The 14,032-nt window shown below is 32.4% G+C and overlaps 1 protein-coding gene and 1 long non-coding RNA gene across 6 annotated transcripts; both read left to right on the forward strand.

Annotated features, from left to right (window-relative positions):
• Positions 1-1,930: 1,930 nt before the first annotated feature.
• On the forward strand, positions 1,931-4,789 carry LOC111810136 (uncharacterized). 3 transcript variants are annotated; one of them, XR_002817370.2, is made up of 4 exons: positions 1,931-2,260; positions 3,028-4,140; positions 4,306-4,351; positions 4,442-4,789. It is a non-coding gene; the product is annotated as an uncharacterized LOC111810136 (long non-coding RNA). The 3 variants fall into 3 exon arrangements; XR_002817369.2 differs by having other exon boundaries at positions 1,938-2,260; positions 3,980-4,140; XR_015411768.1 differs by lacking the exon at positions 1,931-2,260 and adding an exon at positions 2,273-2,948.
• A 4,218-nt stretch (positions 4,790-9,007) lies between these two features.
• On the forward strand, positions 9,008-11,286 carry LOC111810895 (glycine-rich protein A3). Of its 3 annotated transcripts, none has more exons than XM_023697726.2 (3): positions 9,008-9,152; positions 10,033-10,321; positions 10,821-11,286. In XM_023697726.2, exons 2-3 carry the CDS (start codon positions 10,057-10,059, stop codon positions 11,054-11,056), a joined length of 501 nt encoding a protein of 166 aa, XP_023553494.2. In that variant the 5' UTR covers positions 9,008-9,152; positions 10,033-10,056; the 3' UTR covers positions 11,057-11,286. The 3 variants fall into 3 exon arrangements, with proteins under 3 accessions (XP_023553494.2, XP_086973332.1, XP_086973331.1); XM_087117206.1 differs by lacking the exon at positions 9,008-9,152 and adding an exon at positions 9,286-9,306; XM_087117205.1 differs by lacking the exon at positions 9,008-9,152 and adding an exon at positions 9,878-9,902.
• Positions 11,287-14,032: the final 2,746 nt, after the last annotated feature.

Genomic DNA, 14,032 nt, shown 5'->3' on the forward strand with positions numbered 1-14,032 from the left:
ATAAAATTAAAAGCTACCTTAATTTGTGTTCGTTAATTTTGTTAATTTTGTCATTTTATTGATTCTTCAACCTAAAATTAAATTACTGAAGTTGTGAAGAAAACAAAAGTGGAACGTATGCTGGTAAAAGTAAAAAGTAAAAAGATATATAAGGTAAAAAGTATAGATTAATATGGTTTTGGGAAGAAATGGGGAATTAGGGAATAATAAAGGTGACATATTTTACGTGAAAAAAAGAAAAAAAAGAAAAGAGAGATGGGAAATGGTGGCATAGGCACCAAGCCATGTCTAGCAATAGAGAGAGAAGGAGTGGAATGACAAGTAAGCATATATATATATATATATATTTTATTTAATTTCATAATTATTTTTTATTATTTATTCTCTGACCATTTTCAAAAATAATTTTTAACTATTTGTAAACTGAATATTAATAAATAAATAGAACTAATTATTTATTTAAAAAATAATAATAATAAATGATCGGATCAACTCCAACTAACCCAATTCAAAAAATTTACAAGTCAATTAGATTGAATTAATTGTTTTTATTTTTCAACCAGATTATAATTGTTTTTTTCATCTCTACTACTAGGGTTAACCTTTAAAACAATACCTATTCCGACAAATTTGACTCATTTATTTTTTCTTTTGAATGGACAAACAACGTGATTTTAATGGGTTGTTTGGTGGGTTTCGTCTTTTTTTTTTTTTTAATATCAACGTATATTAATTATTTAAATATTTATTTGGTCGGGGTATGTGAGATTGGTAAGATTTTTTATCGGAGCATAAAATACTACTTTTGATATTATACAAATCATGAAATTATTTAATTTCTGAAGATAGACACTAATATGTCTTGGGAGCGGAGAAGAGCACAATTGATTCCATATCGAACAAATTGGATTTGATCAAACACAAAAATGTAACACGAGCTGACTATGACTAAGTAGACCATGCATTCAAATGGTTCGTTTGTTCGTGTCGCCAACATGTACATTACGTTATGATTCAATTATATATATATATATATAATTCATACAAAATACTCTACTTTTTCACTATTTTTTAAACTAATTCAAAATTTTTAATTATTATTATTAGGTGTCGATTTGTCTCTCATGTTGATATTGAACTTATGGAGCATAAGAATGTCGATGAAAATACAATTTTTAATTTATTAATGAATGGGCAAATTACGGATTTGTCCCTATAATATTTTATAAGAGAACTTAGGCATTGTTTCCAATTATTGCAAGTGGTATGAAAAGGAATAATTGATAATTGAAAAAAAAAAGTATATCTAAGTTTCTATGAATATAAATAATAATAATTATTATATTTAGCTTAAAAAGCACGGCTACAGCACATAATCATTCTCACGTAAGCATGAGATTCTATACCGACATGTCGTTTGACTTGGCCTTCTCTTGGGCTCTCAACATTTTTTCCAAACGACAATGCGGTAATCATATGCTCTCAATTTCATTTTCCTTACAATTGTATTTTTCTTTTTAACTTGATTTTGATTTTGATTTTAATTTATTTATTTTTTAAAATAAATTTCTTATCCCTCAGTAAAGCTCGAATTAAAAATGATACTAAATCTATATTTTTATTAATAATATTTAAAATTTTTAATTTACACCAATTTCAAGATTTAATTTGAAAGAAATTTCAATTATTAAATTGAGTTTAAATGTAATTTTCAAATATATAATTCTTATTTTTTAAATATAAGAAATAAAATAATTATTAAATAAGATTAGTTTTTTTTTTTTTTCAATTTTGGAAATTTAATTTGGATTAGACATAAATTAAATGAATTTGTCAAATAAATAAATAAATAAAATGAATAACTCTAGATTTGGTTTTATTTATTTATTTTTAATTTATAGCTAAAACTCAAAATAAAATAAGATTTTAACCAAAGGTTAACTCCAAAACCAGGCCCATTAACCAACTGGTTAAAGTGGGGAATTGCAGAGGAAGCCATGGCAGCCACCGCCGGCGGAAATGAGAAATGTTTAACAAGAAGCTTGAGATTCAAAGGTCCGATCACGATCAAAGCTGGTGACTGGCAAAAAAATCTCGAAAATCCATGGCTCCTGCCAAGATTAGTGTCGGTGCTCGTCTTCTAAGCGAAAAAATACAATTGAAACCTCAACTCTGCAAGTTCCTCGGGATACCTCTCGTTGCTCCTCGCGGCGATATTCCGATCTTGATTACTAAATTTCTCAAGTTCTATCAACCTCAGGTCTCTCTCTCCATCTCTCATGATTTTGCAGAATTTTTAAGCTACGAATGATGAGATTTTTTTATTTTTTATTTTTTTTTACGCCTGGCCTATTTCAGGGAAACGACTTTCATTTCTTCAAGTTTTTGAAATTAGGTTTTAATGTAATGATATTCCGATGAAGAAAATCTAATATATTGAATGTATTTGGTTCGATTTTTGAGTTTATAGTGCTACTTTCTACCTTCTGCTTCCCGTTCTTTATGATCGGACTCCTTTTCTTTTACTTTCCAGTTTGTACTGATGTATAAGTATCACTGCTGTTATTGCTTGTGTTCATCTTGTCCTTCATTCTGTAGTCTGTTCTCTTGACGTTAATACATCACTTTGATCAGTTGTATTGTACGTCTGTTTTCTTAGCAAACACATCTTTCGGTTGCAATTGTCTTGTCTACTGCTGACTTTTAGCTATTGCCATTATGTAAATCCTTATTCACATGTTAATTGTCTTATCAGATTAGTTAAATCAAAATTCTTTGATAATAAAGGATCGGTTTGCTTTATTCCTGTTCCCACTACCTTAGTATTGGTATCATATTGCTTTAAGATGCGACAATGAGGAGATTTACTTTTCTAAGGAAATTCATATATCTCCATCTTAGTGAATGAGGATTTAGTGGAGAGGGGACAAGTTGGCTGAGAATGATTGGTTAGATAATATTCCAATTTTAATGTTGAACTATGTTTTGGGACAATTTTTAGCCTTTAAGAATAATGGTTTGTGGCAGATGGTTGTTGTATTTCAGAAAGGAAAGGGAGAATGTGATTGCCGTGCAGAAATTCACAAACGCCTGTTGGAGAAAAGGGAAGCCTGGAATTGGAGAGAAGTAAAAGAGATTCATTAACTTAGTGGTTAGCTTGTTTGAGCAGATGACCTTCTGTGTATTTTGATTACTGAAAGATAACGAAAGTATTATAACAGGTGGATATACTATGTTGAGAATTTCAGTTGACAGTTCCTTTAGGAAGAGAGTGGGAGGTAGATAGAAGAAGAGAGAACCTTAGTTATATTCAAACTTGAAGACCCTAAATATCTCGAACTGGGCGGAAGCAAATCCGACAATCAGACAAATGTTGCTGTGAACTATTGGCAAACTCTAGGAACCACGGATACAACATGACATTGACACGACAAGGGCACGTTTATTAAAATATACATTTTAAAAATTATATATCATTTTTGTATTAGAAGGAAATTCGAAGGCAATGAGTTTATATATCTAAATGCTTAAAAATTAGTTTGATTTATTTTACTTTTAAGTGTTTGATGCATGTTTAACAAATATTGGATCTACTTTGACTTTGTATGACTAGTGTCTACCACATCTATTGCACTAACAAGTGTTTGGTACGTGTCTAACAAGTGTTGCAGTGTCAAGTGTCCGACACATGTCAGACATGGATATGCTAGCCATACTAAAGTGTTCGTGCTTCTTAGGGCATACTCCTCAAATACTGAAATTATTACTCATTATTCCCTTTAGTTTTTGCGCAAAGAGTTTTAGATTTCATCCTGAAAATAGGATTATCTTGATTGAACTTCTATTCTTGATCAACTTTGTTTAGCCTCACATTTATTTTAGATTTGTTATGTTCACTAAAAGGTAGAAATATTTGCTTGCTCGTGTATTTCTTTTTGGGATAGAATAGTAGATCTGTTGAGAGTTCTTTGGTATGCAGAGCCCTGGGATTGGAAAGGACCGGATCTGGGAGGAAAACTTAAAAGCCATATTACACGGTAAAGACAGAGTTGGGATGGCAGAGGTTAACATAATTCTCTCTCCCCAATTCAATGATCCAAGTCTAAGAAATATGGAAATGGAACGTCAAAAAGATATCAGGTCATCAGGGATTTACATTGTTTTTTCTTCATCTTTTTTTGTTAAAACCACAGTGAAATCATTGCTCTTTTTCTTTCCTAAACTATGGCTTGTTCAGGTAGTAACATGCTAAACTTTGTCCTGTATTTACATCATTTTCTTTTTTTTCTTTTCCCTACATGTTAGGCATGACAGCAGACGAGGGCAAAGTGGATAGGCTCTGGCCATTTTGGTAACATCTTTTTACTCTTCCATTCCTCTTCAAAAACCTCGTGCTTTTCATATCTTGATCTTGCATTTGTCTGTTCAATATTACTGTCAGTGCTGCAGAAGTGTACTTTTTGAGTTGATGAATGGAGCTCGAAGATGCTCAGTGGTTTTGTTGGATTCAAACTTGCAGCCTTTCCGGTGAGCCCCATTTAACAAATTCATCTATGAAAGACTGATTTAACAAAGTGTCTTTCTGATACTTCCATGTTTTGCTTTTCGTTCTTCTTGACATCTTTATTTCAAGTGCGTTAGTAGGTTGTTCTGACCTGAAAATTAAGCATACTTTGCTGAATCTGGAAGAATAGATCATCTGCCCTTTACTTTATAGCATCTGCTGATCTGACCTGAAATTTATAGCCTTGAGTGCATAATCTATCTGGATTCTCTCTGGTTTCTTGTAGGCCATCTACTTATTTTTCTTTTTAATTGGACAATCCAGGTTGATATTTAATGCATCTTTTTAAAAATAAAAAAATAAAAAGAAGTGAAAAGAAGCACCCATTAAGACTTGGTGGTCTAAATTTAACCCTAGATACTGCAGCAGAGAATCGATACCCCATGTTTCATTATGTTGCTATGGTCCCACTGTTCTATGCCCTCTACTTTTAGGTTGTCTTTTTTTTTTTTTTTTCCCTCTTGGCAATGTTTGGCTTAGGATTTTAACAAGTCTTGTGTTAAAAAATGTAGATTATGTGTTTGGGTTGTATAAAGGAATAGGTTATAGTAACTTGGATTTGTGTAACGTGTTTGGTTCATGTTTCTAATTTGGAAAGAGTTTTGAGGGGCTTCTTGGTTGGAAACCAGCCGGTAGAGTCTACCACTTGCGATGTACAAGTGGCTCGTCTCTTGTGACAATTTAGATGGGAACTCTTAAAATCTGCGTCTTCTTGGTTTGGGAATCACTTTGAATAAGGCGAAAACTGCTCTAAACTGTCTTCATAGTCTTAGACATCAACAACCAAGAAGTTGAACATCAGTCTGTCAGCTTGAGCTACAAAGTGAAAAAACTACCTTTTAATTATTTAAACTTCCCTTTAGGAGGAAATTTTCGATCATTTGCTTTATAGGAATTGCAACAAATGAAGATGTGAGATCCCACGTCGGTTGGGAGGAGAACGAAACATTCTTTATAAGGGCATGAAAATCTCTCCCTAGCAGATGCGTTTTAAAAGCCTTGAGGGAAAGCCTAAAGATGACAATATCTGCTAGCGGTGGGATAGGACAATATCTGCTAGCGGTGGGATTGGACCGTTACAGAAGAACTCCAATTCTTTGTTCTTTCCTGTCTAAGGAGATTGTTGTCTTCCTTTTCGTGGAATATACCTATTTGTGTCTTACTAACAGAAAAAGGAAAAAAAAAAAAAAAAAAACTGTAGAGGTTAGTTGATATAAAAGATGAATTTATAAGCTTGAAGTTATATTGTGGGATGAACAAACTTATATCATAGGATAAGCCAACTTACATATCAAATTAAGTTATGAACAACTTCTTAACCTAAAGTTGAAAAGTCCTTAAATTTGTGGGCCCACCAACGCATCCCCTGGCCCTTAGAGTAGGTTTGTAGATTAGAAGTTTCTCACGAGTGTAATGCATAGGCATTTTTCAGTTCAAATGAATATGTTGGTCATCTTTTCTTAAGAAAGGATGGTTATCTTATTATTTATATTAATTGTTTCTATTCTGCATTGTTCATCAATTTTTACTTTTGGCATTCAGTTTAATTACTTTTGTAAGCACTTGAATGTCATTCGGGTTCTCATCAACTATTGGTTGATTGGAGCATGGACATCAATTGGTAGGTCCATGGGTGTAAAATCTGTTCGATTCCACCTAACCTTTCTAATCAGATGAGTTGGAAATGTCTTGAGGCATTCAAGAACCTTTCTTTATGTCACTCCTTGTTTTAGGCGCTTTAGTTTGACCACTCGAACTGGACCCAAACCCCTTTTGTTGCAATCATTCCTCCAAAGTAGAGCGTCAGTCTTGAGTTTCCATGAATTCCTCCAAAGTTTTTGAAATTGCACCTCCATGGAGGCTAAAGACCTCCTGAGCGGATTACCACTATATGTGTGCATTGTTCTGCAACATGAACGATGCACACAACACCTTCTGGTCGTTAGGCGAAAGATTGTCCCTATTAACGATAGCCACCATTTTGCCACTATCGGGTCCTTAGAGGCCCCGGTTAAAGACACGGGGATCATATCTCCTAAAATCTTGCAAGTATCTCGCCTCTCCATCACCATTGATTTGTTGGCCACCTTCCACATCGGAGTGGTTGTTGCTTGGTCTGGTCCAACTGGAGGTGCCACTCGGAGTGGTCCCGCAGGAGGTGGCGCCGTTGGGGCCTATCCGACTCACTAATTCCTCACGAGTCGGACTCGTTCTACCTCCTTTGGGAAAAATTTGTCCTTTCACCCTTGTAGCACGCTCCAAACTCTCCTCAGTAGAACTAGGGATGGGAGCCTTAGGTACTAGCCTAATGCCGAACACTCAACTCTCTAGTGTTCATTTTATATGTGCGACAGCATGCTCATGCTAACTATAGACATGATTCATCAAAGTTGACTAATTGACCAGAGGCTTGGCCAAATGTCTTCAGAACCCGTTTGATCATCTAGTAGTTCTCTTCATTGGCTTGACCGAAAACTAAGTTGTCATGTGTAAAAAAGACGTGAAAATAGAATGGAAACAACGATTAATTCGAAAACTTGAGAAGTTTGAGGCTCACTTCTCTTTATATACAAATGTTGGTAAGACCCTCCATACAGGTTAAGCACAGAGGTAAGGAGACAATGGGTCTCCCCGTCTTTTGTTACCATTGATTTGTTCGAAGAAGTCACCGATTTAATACATATCACAACTAAGTCGGAATTCTATTCCAATCTATCATAATCCTTACTCATATCCAGCTTCATAGCAATCACCCCATCCTGTTTTGATCGATTGTTATCGAACGTTTGTATATATATTCAAACTCAATAATACAACATTTCTTAAATCGAACAATTTTCAACCTTTCGATATAGAATAATATAATGCTTTCCTCCTTTCGATCCTAATACTAAGAAAATATAAAATTACTTTTGGCTCCATGGGTACGAACGCGGTCAACCCTAAATGAGAGGGATCTCTCAATGATATTTAACTAAATGAGAGGGATCTCTCAATGATATTTAACTTATAACTTAGCTTGTAGTTGCAGCGAATATAATGTCATTCTTCCATGGCGGCATCTCTTGGGATATTTAATTTTTATGTTCTCTTTTCTTTTTCTTTTTGAAAATTCTATGGCTTCATGGTGATATTTGGTCAGATTCTCGATGGCCTTTTCAAGTTGATTCCATCCAATGGAGTGGTGGATTTTTCTTCATTATTTGAAAATAAATTTGTTCTAGTAATTTACTTTTTCCTTTTCTTTATTTCCTTAATTTTCCGATCTACTTAGGCCTCTAAAACTTCTTGAATTCCCACTTCACTTTAAACGGTTATCTAATTTGTCAGGTATACTACGAAGAATGGCATGGATTCCGGTAAGTTTCATTCATTATATGAAGTACGACGTTGGCCTTTCACCCCTAGCCACAAGTCATCCATTTCCCACCGAAAATCAGGTATGGTTGTGCGGGAGCATAAACCTAAAAGAATTGAAGAAGACCATTCGGGAACAAGAAAATGATCGATTATATATAGTTGAAATAGGTTAAATTACAAGTTTAGTCTTTAAATTTTGAGATTTAGGTTTATGAAAAATTCAATAATAATAATAATAATAATAATAGGTCTATTAAATATAAATTTGAATTTTATGTAATGGAATTCTTAAAGTTTTAATTATCGGGTGAATTTTAAAATATGAAAAGTTCAAGGACTAGTTTGTAATTTTGATAGTTTAGAAACAAAATAAATAAATCTCAAAATTCGGGTATTAAGCTTTTAATCTAATATTAAAATGTTCCAAAAAGACAACCGAGTTCTATTTTTGTTTGTTTGTTTGAGTTTTGTTTGTTTGTTTGAGTTGAAATATCAAAATTATAACAAAATCTAAGGGTGTTGAATATCTTGTCTATGGGGTATAAATGATGTCGGAGAAAATTTGCACCAAACCTAGTACTAAACACGGGTATCACAAGTATTCATCTACTCCTACCCCAAATTCCTTGCACCAAACAACCCCCCTCGGAAATGAAATAGTCAGATGGATCGGTCTTGTCTTAGGTATTAAGAAATTCATGTCTTTTTTTTAGTCGATAATTTAAATCTTCGCCTTCATATTTTTAATTCTAAAAAAGTCTGTTATATATATATATATATATATTAATTTGTTTAAGTTAAATTAAATATAAAAAAATTAATACAATACTTTTAAAACTTGGACCAGGTAAATTTTAAGGGATTATAATATAAAAAATTAATAATATTTTTGGTCATGATTTAAATTAATCCATTAGATATTTGAATTATAAAAACCAAATATCTTGGAAGGAGAAAGCTATGTGGATTGGACGAATATATGGGCGCCACGTGTCGCAAGGAACGCTAGTTGAATATTCGAACGCGTCCAGACCGCGTAGAGTTTTATTTTTATTACATTCGCGCGAGAAAAGGAACAATTAAAAATTAGAAAATCAAAATAAAATATATATTTTAATCGCTTCCCCTTCCTCTCTCTCTCTCTCTATATATATAGCCAATTCTTCAAGAATTCAAATCTCCTCCTCTCTCTCTCACCATCAGAAGAACCAAATAATCCATTTGATCGGTAAATCCTCTCTCTCTTTCACTCGCTTTCGCTTACGAGTTTTCTTTGCTTAGAAGTTTGTTTGATCCGTGTATTCTCAATATGTATCGGTAGCAGATGCTTGCTTTGCTTTTTAATTCCTTATTTGTTGCGGATCTGGAATTTGTGATTATAGGTGAATCTTTTGATTGAAATAAGCTGTAATGGATTTTTAATGAAGAAATTCATTTGTAATTAGTGTTATGAATTGAATTTTGTTGTCCTATCCTTGGAAACTCCATCTGGAGCGGTGATGTTTGGATTGGAAGTCTGAATGTTGATATTAAATGCGTTTGTCTTTATTTTGGAATATTTGTTTAGGTTAGACAGCGAATTTACAATTGGCGATTTTTTTCTTGTTCTCGATCTGTGATCCGTTGCGAATGCGTTTGAGTCTTGGTCTCTTGTGAAGAATTGTTGTATCATGCTCTGTCTTCATCGCTCTTACGGAAAGCTGGATGCTATATTTGTTTAGAAGGCGGTAGATTAGGTAGGATGCAGAAAGGAAAGGAGGGGGAAAGTTCATCTTAGATTAAAAAATTGAATGATTTAATTAAGATGTTAAGATTTTCTCTAATTTGTCCTATTTAATTTTCATATTAAAAGGTTAGAATGCAAGATTTTGCCTTACGTTTTTTCTTTTTTTTTTTTTTGCTCTGCTTGGGAAAGATTGTCGCTATATACTAGTTCTGCAAGGACGTGATCTTAGTATTTACTACGGGGCTTAGAACTGTATGGTTTGTTACTAGAGAAGTTGCATTGATTCGAATATTCAATTTTTTTTTCCCATTTCTATTTGATATTAGATTTCTTCATATCCGTAACAAGTTATGATAAATATGACTGTTTGTCGATTTCACAGTTGTAATTATAAAGCTGATAAGCCATGGGGGGTGGAAAAGATAAACATGACGAATCTGACAAAGGTTTATTCTCGCATCTGGCTCATGGTGTTGCTCATGGAGGTGGATATCCTCATCCTGGAGGATATCCCCCACCCGGAGGTTATCCTCCCCCTGGAGGTTATCCTCCATCTCATGGCTATCCACCCCAAGGATATCCCCCAGGACATGGCTACCCCCCGGCTGGCTATCCTCCGGGTGCTTATCCTCCTGGTGCATATCCTGGACCCTCTGCTCCACACCATTCAGGTATTAATCCAATTTACATACATCAGTAGGAAGAGTTATTAGATCATTAGTTTAGTCGAGTTGTTATTTAGTTAATTTCTTCTATTAATTTGTCAATTAGTCTGCAGGGATTAATAGTAATTTCAATTATTTTGTTAAGGCTATCTACATCCACTTTTAGATTGTAATAGAAGGATTTTTAAACGTTTCGTTATGGAAATTGTTATGCTTTCTCTCCATTGAGATTTGATTTGTGTTCATGGGATCGATTTTCCCCCCACTATGGCTTTTAATACAATCTAACGAAGCCCACTGCGTCATCATGTATCAGAATTGTTTTGAAGCATTCGGGTGTAACTAGCTAAAAATTTTAAGTGAAATTGTTATATTCCGAATTACAATCACCCAATTGAAACAAAAACTCTTTCAAGTAAATCTACCCAGGAAGATTGGGGATCCCGGTTACTGTTTGATAGCAGATTTTTATAAAGGTGCTGATTCCAAGTATTCTTAAATTCAGGGCACGGTGTAGCAGGAATGCTCGCTGGTGGTGCTGCCGCTGCAGCAGCTGCATACGGAGCTCATCATGTCGCCCATGGTGCTGGTCACTACCCCCACGGCGTTGCTCATTATGGTCATCATGGTGGAAAATTCAAGCACGGCAAGCACGGCAAGTTCAAGCATGGGAAGTTCGGGAAGCACAAACATGGGAAGCACGGCATGTTTGGTGGTGGCAAATTCAAGAAGTGGAAGTGATTTTTCTGCCATCCCTTTTCACCGAGCCTTCTTCTTCAGTCGCTTTCAAGAACGGCCTCGGTATAGAGTTTGGGGTATCATCTTCTTCTCTAATCTCTATAATGTCTTAAAACAATGAATTATTACCGTATTTACTCTTATTATCTTAACTACTGTTTGTGGCTTCTGTACTCTTCCTGCTTGTTGCTAGACATCAATAATCTGGATCTTTCCAGTTTCCAGTTTCTACTTTCCACCTTAGTTTACTTTTATTGTAAATCCTTTTGTGCCGGATCTCCGAATCATAGAGGGGGTCTTCCCATTAGTCAGGGATATACTTGCTTGGTATCCAGATCTCCGAATTATAGAGGGGTCTTCCCATTAGTCAGGGATATACTTGCTTGGTATCCAGATCTCCGAATTATAGAGGGGTCTTCCCATTAGTCAGGGATATACTTGCTTGGTATCCGGATTCATCGGGGAGGAATTTTGTCGACCCTAATTTAAAAGGGTAGTCCAATTACTCTGCTTCAGATGGGATAAGCATTTATTATTTGATTAAAAGGAAACTCTTAAATTCTAAATTCTACTATTAAAATTTCTATTTTGGGCCCAAATCTAAACAAGGAGTGTTGGGCCGCTGGTCTGTTCGTGGAAGACTTGCATTGGGCCTATTTGGCTGACGGGGGATTCTTAAATGTTTAATTTTAATCTAACTTTAAAAAATATTACTCATTTACTAAATGCACTATAATATTATATAATATTTCTATTCGGTCTTTAAATTTAAAAAAAAAAATAGCATTTTATCATTAATTTTGAGTTTAATTTTTATTTTATCTATGTAATCATTGTTCACTTTTAGTCGTTAGTATTAACTTTTACGACACTTAAAACAATTATGATGTGAACTTTTTAAATTAATTTCAATAATCATCTAAAATTTAAGTATAACTAACTTATGTTTTAGAAAATTAATTAATAATAAATTATCATTAAAGGCTAAAAGTGAAGCTTATTAACTCAACTTTAAAGTGAAACATTTTAAAAGTAGAACCAAATGGAAACTTAACTCGAGACTCAAAAGAGTATTTGTAAACTTTTGGTGCTAATAGAAATTAAATTCCGAACTCTAGTAAAAATATATATTTTGAAACTTAAAACCTAATAGAACATATACTCAAAACTCAGAATTAATATAATATATATATATATATATATATATATATATATATATATATATATAACCGGATTAAGTTGATTGGATGTTGAATTTTTCCATCCTAAAAGAAACATCTAATGTTTTCAAACACATGTTTAAAAAATAATAAATACATTTATATTCAAATAATAAATTAAGGCCGTGTAATTAAATCATATATAGCTTGCAAGTTAATGGGTTGAATTTTATTTTCTTTAATTTTATATTTATTAAACTTTGACAAAGTTTTTGCCAAAGAAAAGAGAGAAAAAAAAAAGTCAAATGATTATCTAGACAAAATTTCACATTACAATATCAAATTTTAAAACTAAGTCAACTATAATTTTAAAATTTTCAATCAATTTCACAACAAAATATAAAAAATAAACCTCGTTTTTAAAGCTCTAGTATTATTTTATATTTTTTTTTTAAGAAAAATCTCATTTTAGGATCATAATCTATATTAATTTTAACTTTTAAAATACTTTTTAATTTGTGATTAAAAAATTTTGAGATAGAAAAATTATAAGGTTATGCAAGAACAATAAATTCAAAAATATCAAATTTTATGTAAATTATATTTATTAAGTTCCTAAATTATAAAATTTTATGTATAGAATTAAAAATAAAATTTCTCATTTTTCAAAATTTAGGTGAAAATTCAATTAATCAAGTTGAATTATACTTAAATTAGCCACTAAAATTATACATGTAACACAAATTTGTATAGTTTATAATAAATAAATATTCTACGTTAAAATATAATCAACATGAAAATTATTTTATTATTTAATCAATTTTAATAATAATAAAAAAGCGGTTTAAGTTTAGGTTTAACTTTGAATGACTGAATATAAACTAACTCCGTCATTGTCTTCTTCCTTTTCCTCTTTTACGGGTAGTTGCAAATCTATAAATCTCATAAGCATGCCTCAACAAAAGGTTGGTGCTCGTCAATGGCTCTCGTGCATATCTCGAGGTGATCATTAGACAATTTAAAGTACAAAAATTAAAATAGATTGAAATTCAAAACACGTGAACGAACACAAGCTTTCCTTCTTATGCTTCATCTTATTTTTTCTTAGATCAACATTATGTCGGGATATAGATTAGACTTTCTAACCTCTTAGTCGAACGTTCACGACTTAACCAAATAAACATAACCCTAGTTTGCATAAGCCTAACCCTTAAACTAATTCTTGGGTTTATAAAAGTCAACTATATAGTTTTTTTTTTTTTTTTTTTTTAATGCAATAATTTCAAAATGACTAGGACATGTAGTACTTCACCCGATCCAAAACTTTAGTACATTAATTTTTATTTTTTATTTTTTATTTTTTATTTTTTATTTTTATATAATACAAAACAACCTCTTTTCTAAGCTTTTAATTGGCTAATATAAATACAATTTATTCACAAGCAAACACCTTGGGAAATTCAACAAATATTTTAATTAATTAATTAATTATAAATTTGGCCATCTTTGGATTGCTTATTGTCAAAGTTGACTTCTTCACTCACTTAATATGTTTTATAAATTAATAAAATTGGATATTTTTTGAATTTGTATTAAATTATATTAAATCATTACACATGCATAATCCCATAAATTATATTATTAATAATTTTTTTTTTTTAGATTTTGATTCAAACTTAATTATACAACCAAACGTGTTATGGGTCGATGAACTTTCGTAATTAATTAGTTTAAAATTAATAAAGACGTAAAACTTATCTATGGTAGATTTTAATAAATATGTTTCGTTCATCAGCTCACACGTGTATTTTTTTTCTCT

Source organism: Cucurbita pepo, chromosome 14 (assembly GCF_057944985.1).
Source record: "Cucurbita pepo subsp. pepo isolate OVF chromosome 14, ASM5794498v1, whole genome shotgun sequence".
NCBI lineage: Eukaryota > Viridiplantae > Streptophyta > Magnoliopsida > Cucurbitales > Cucurbitaceae > Cucurbita > Cucurbita pepo.

What these genes read in the sequence shown, in the direction of transcription:
- LOC111810895 (XM_023697726.2), top strand. Translation starts at nt 10,057, where the DNA reads ATGGGGGGTGGAAAAGATAAACATGACGAATCTGACAAAGGTTTATTC. An exon ending in CTCTGCTCCACACCATTCAG is followed by an intron (nt 10,322 to 10,820) that starts GTATTAATCCAA and finishes TCTTAAATTCAG; the next exon opens with GGCACGGTGTAGCAGGAATG.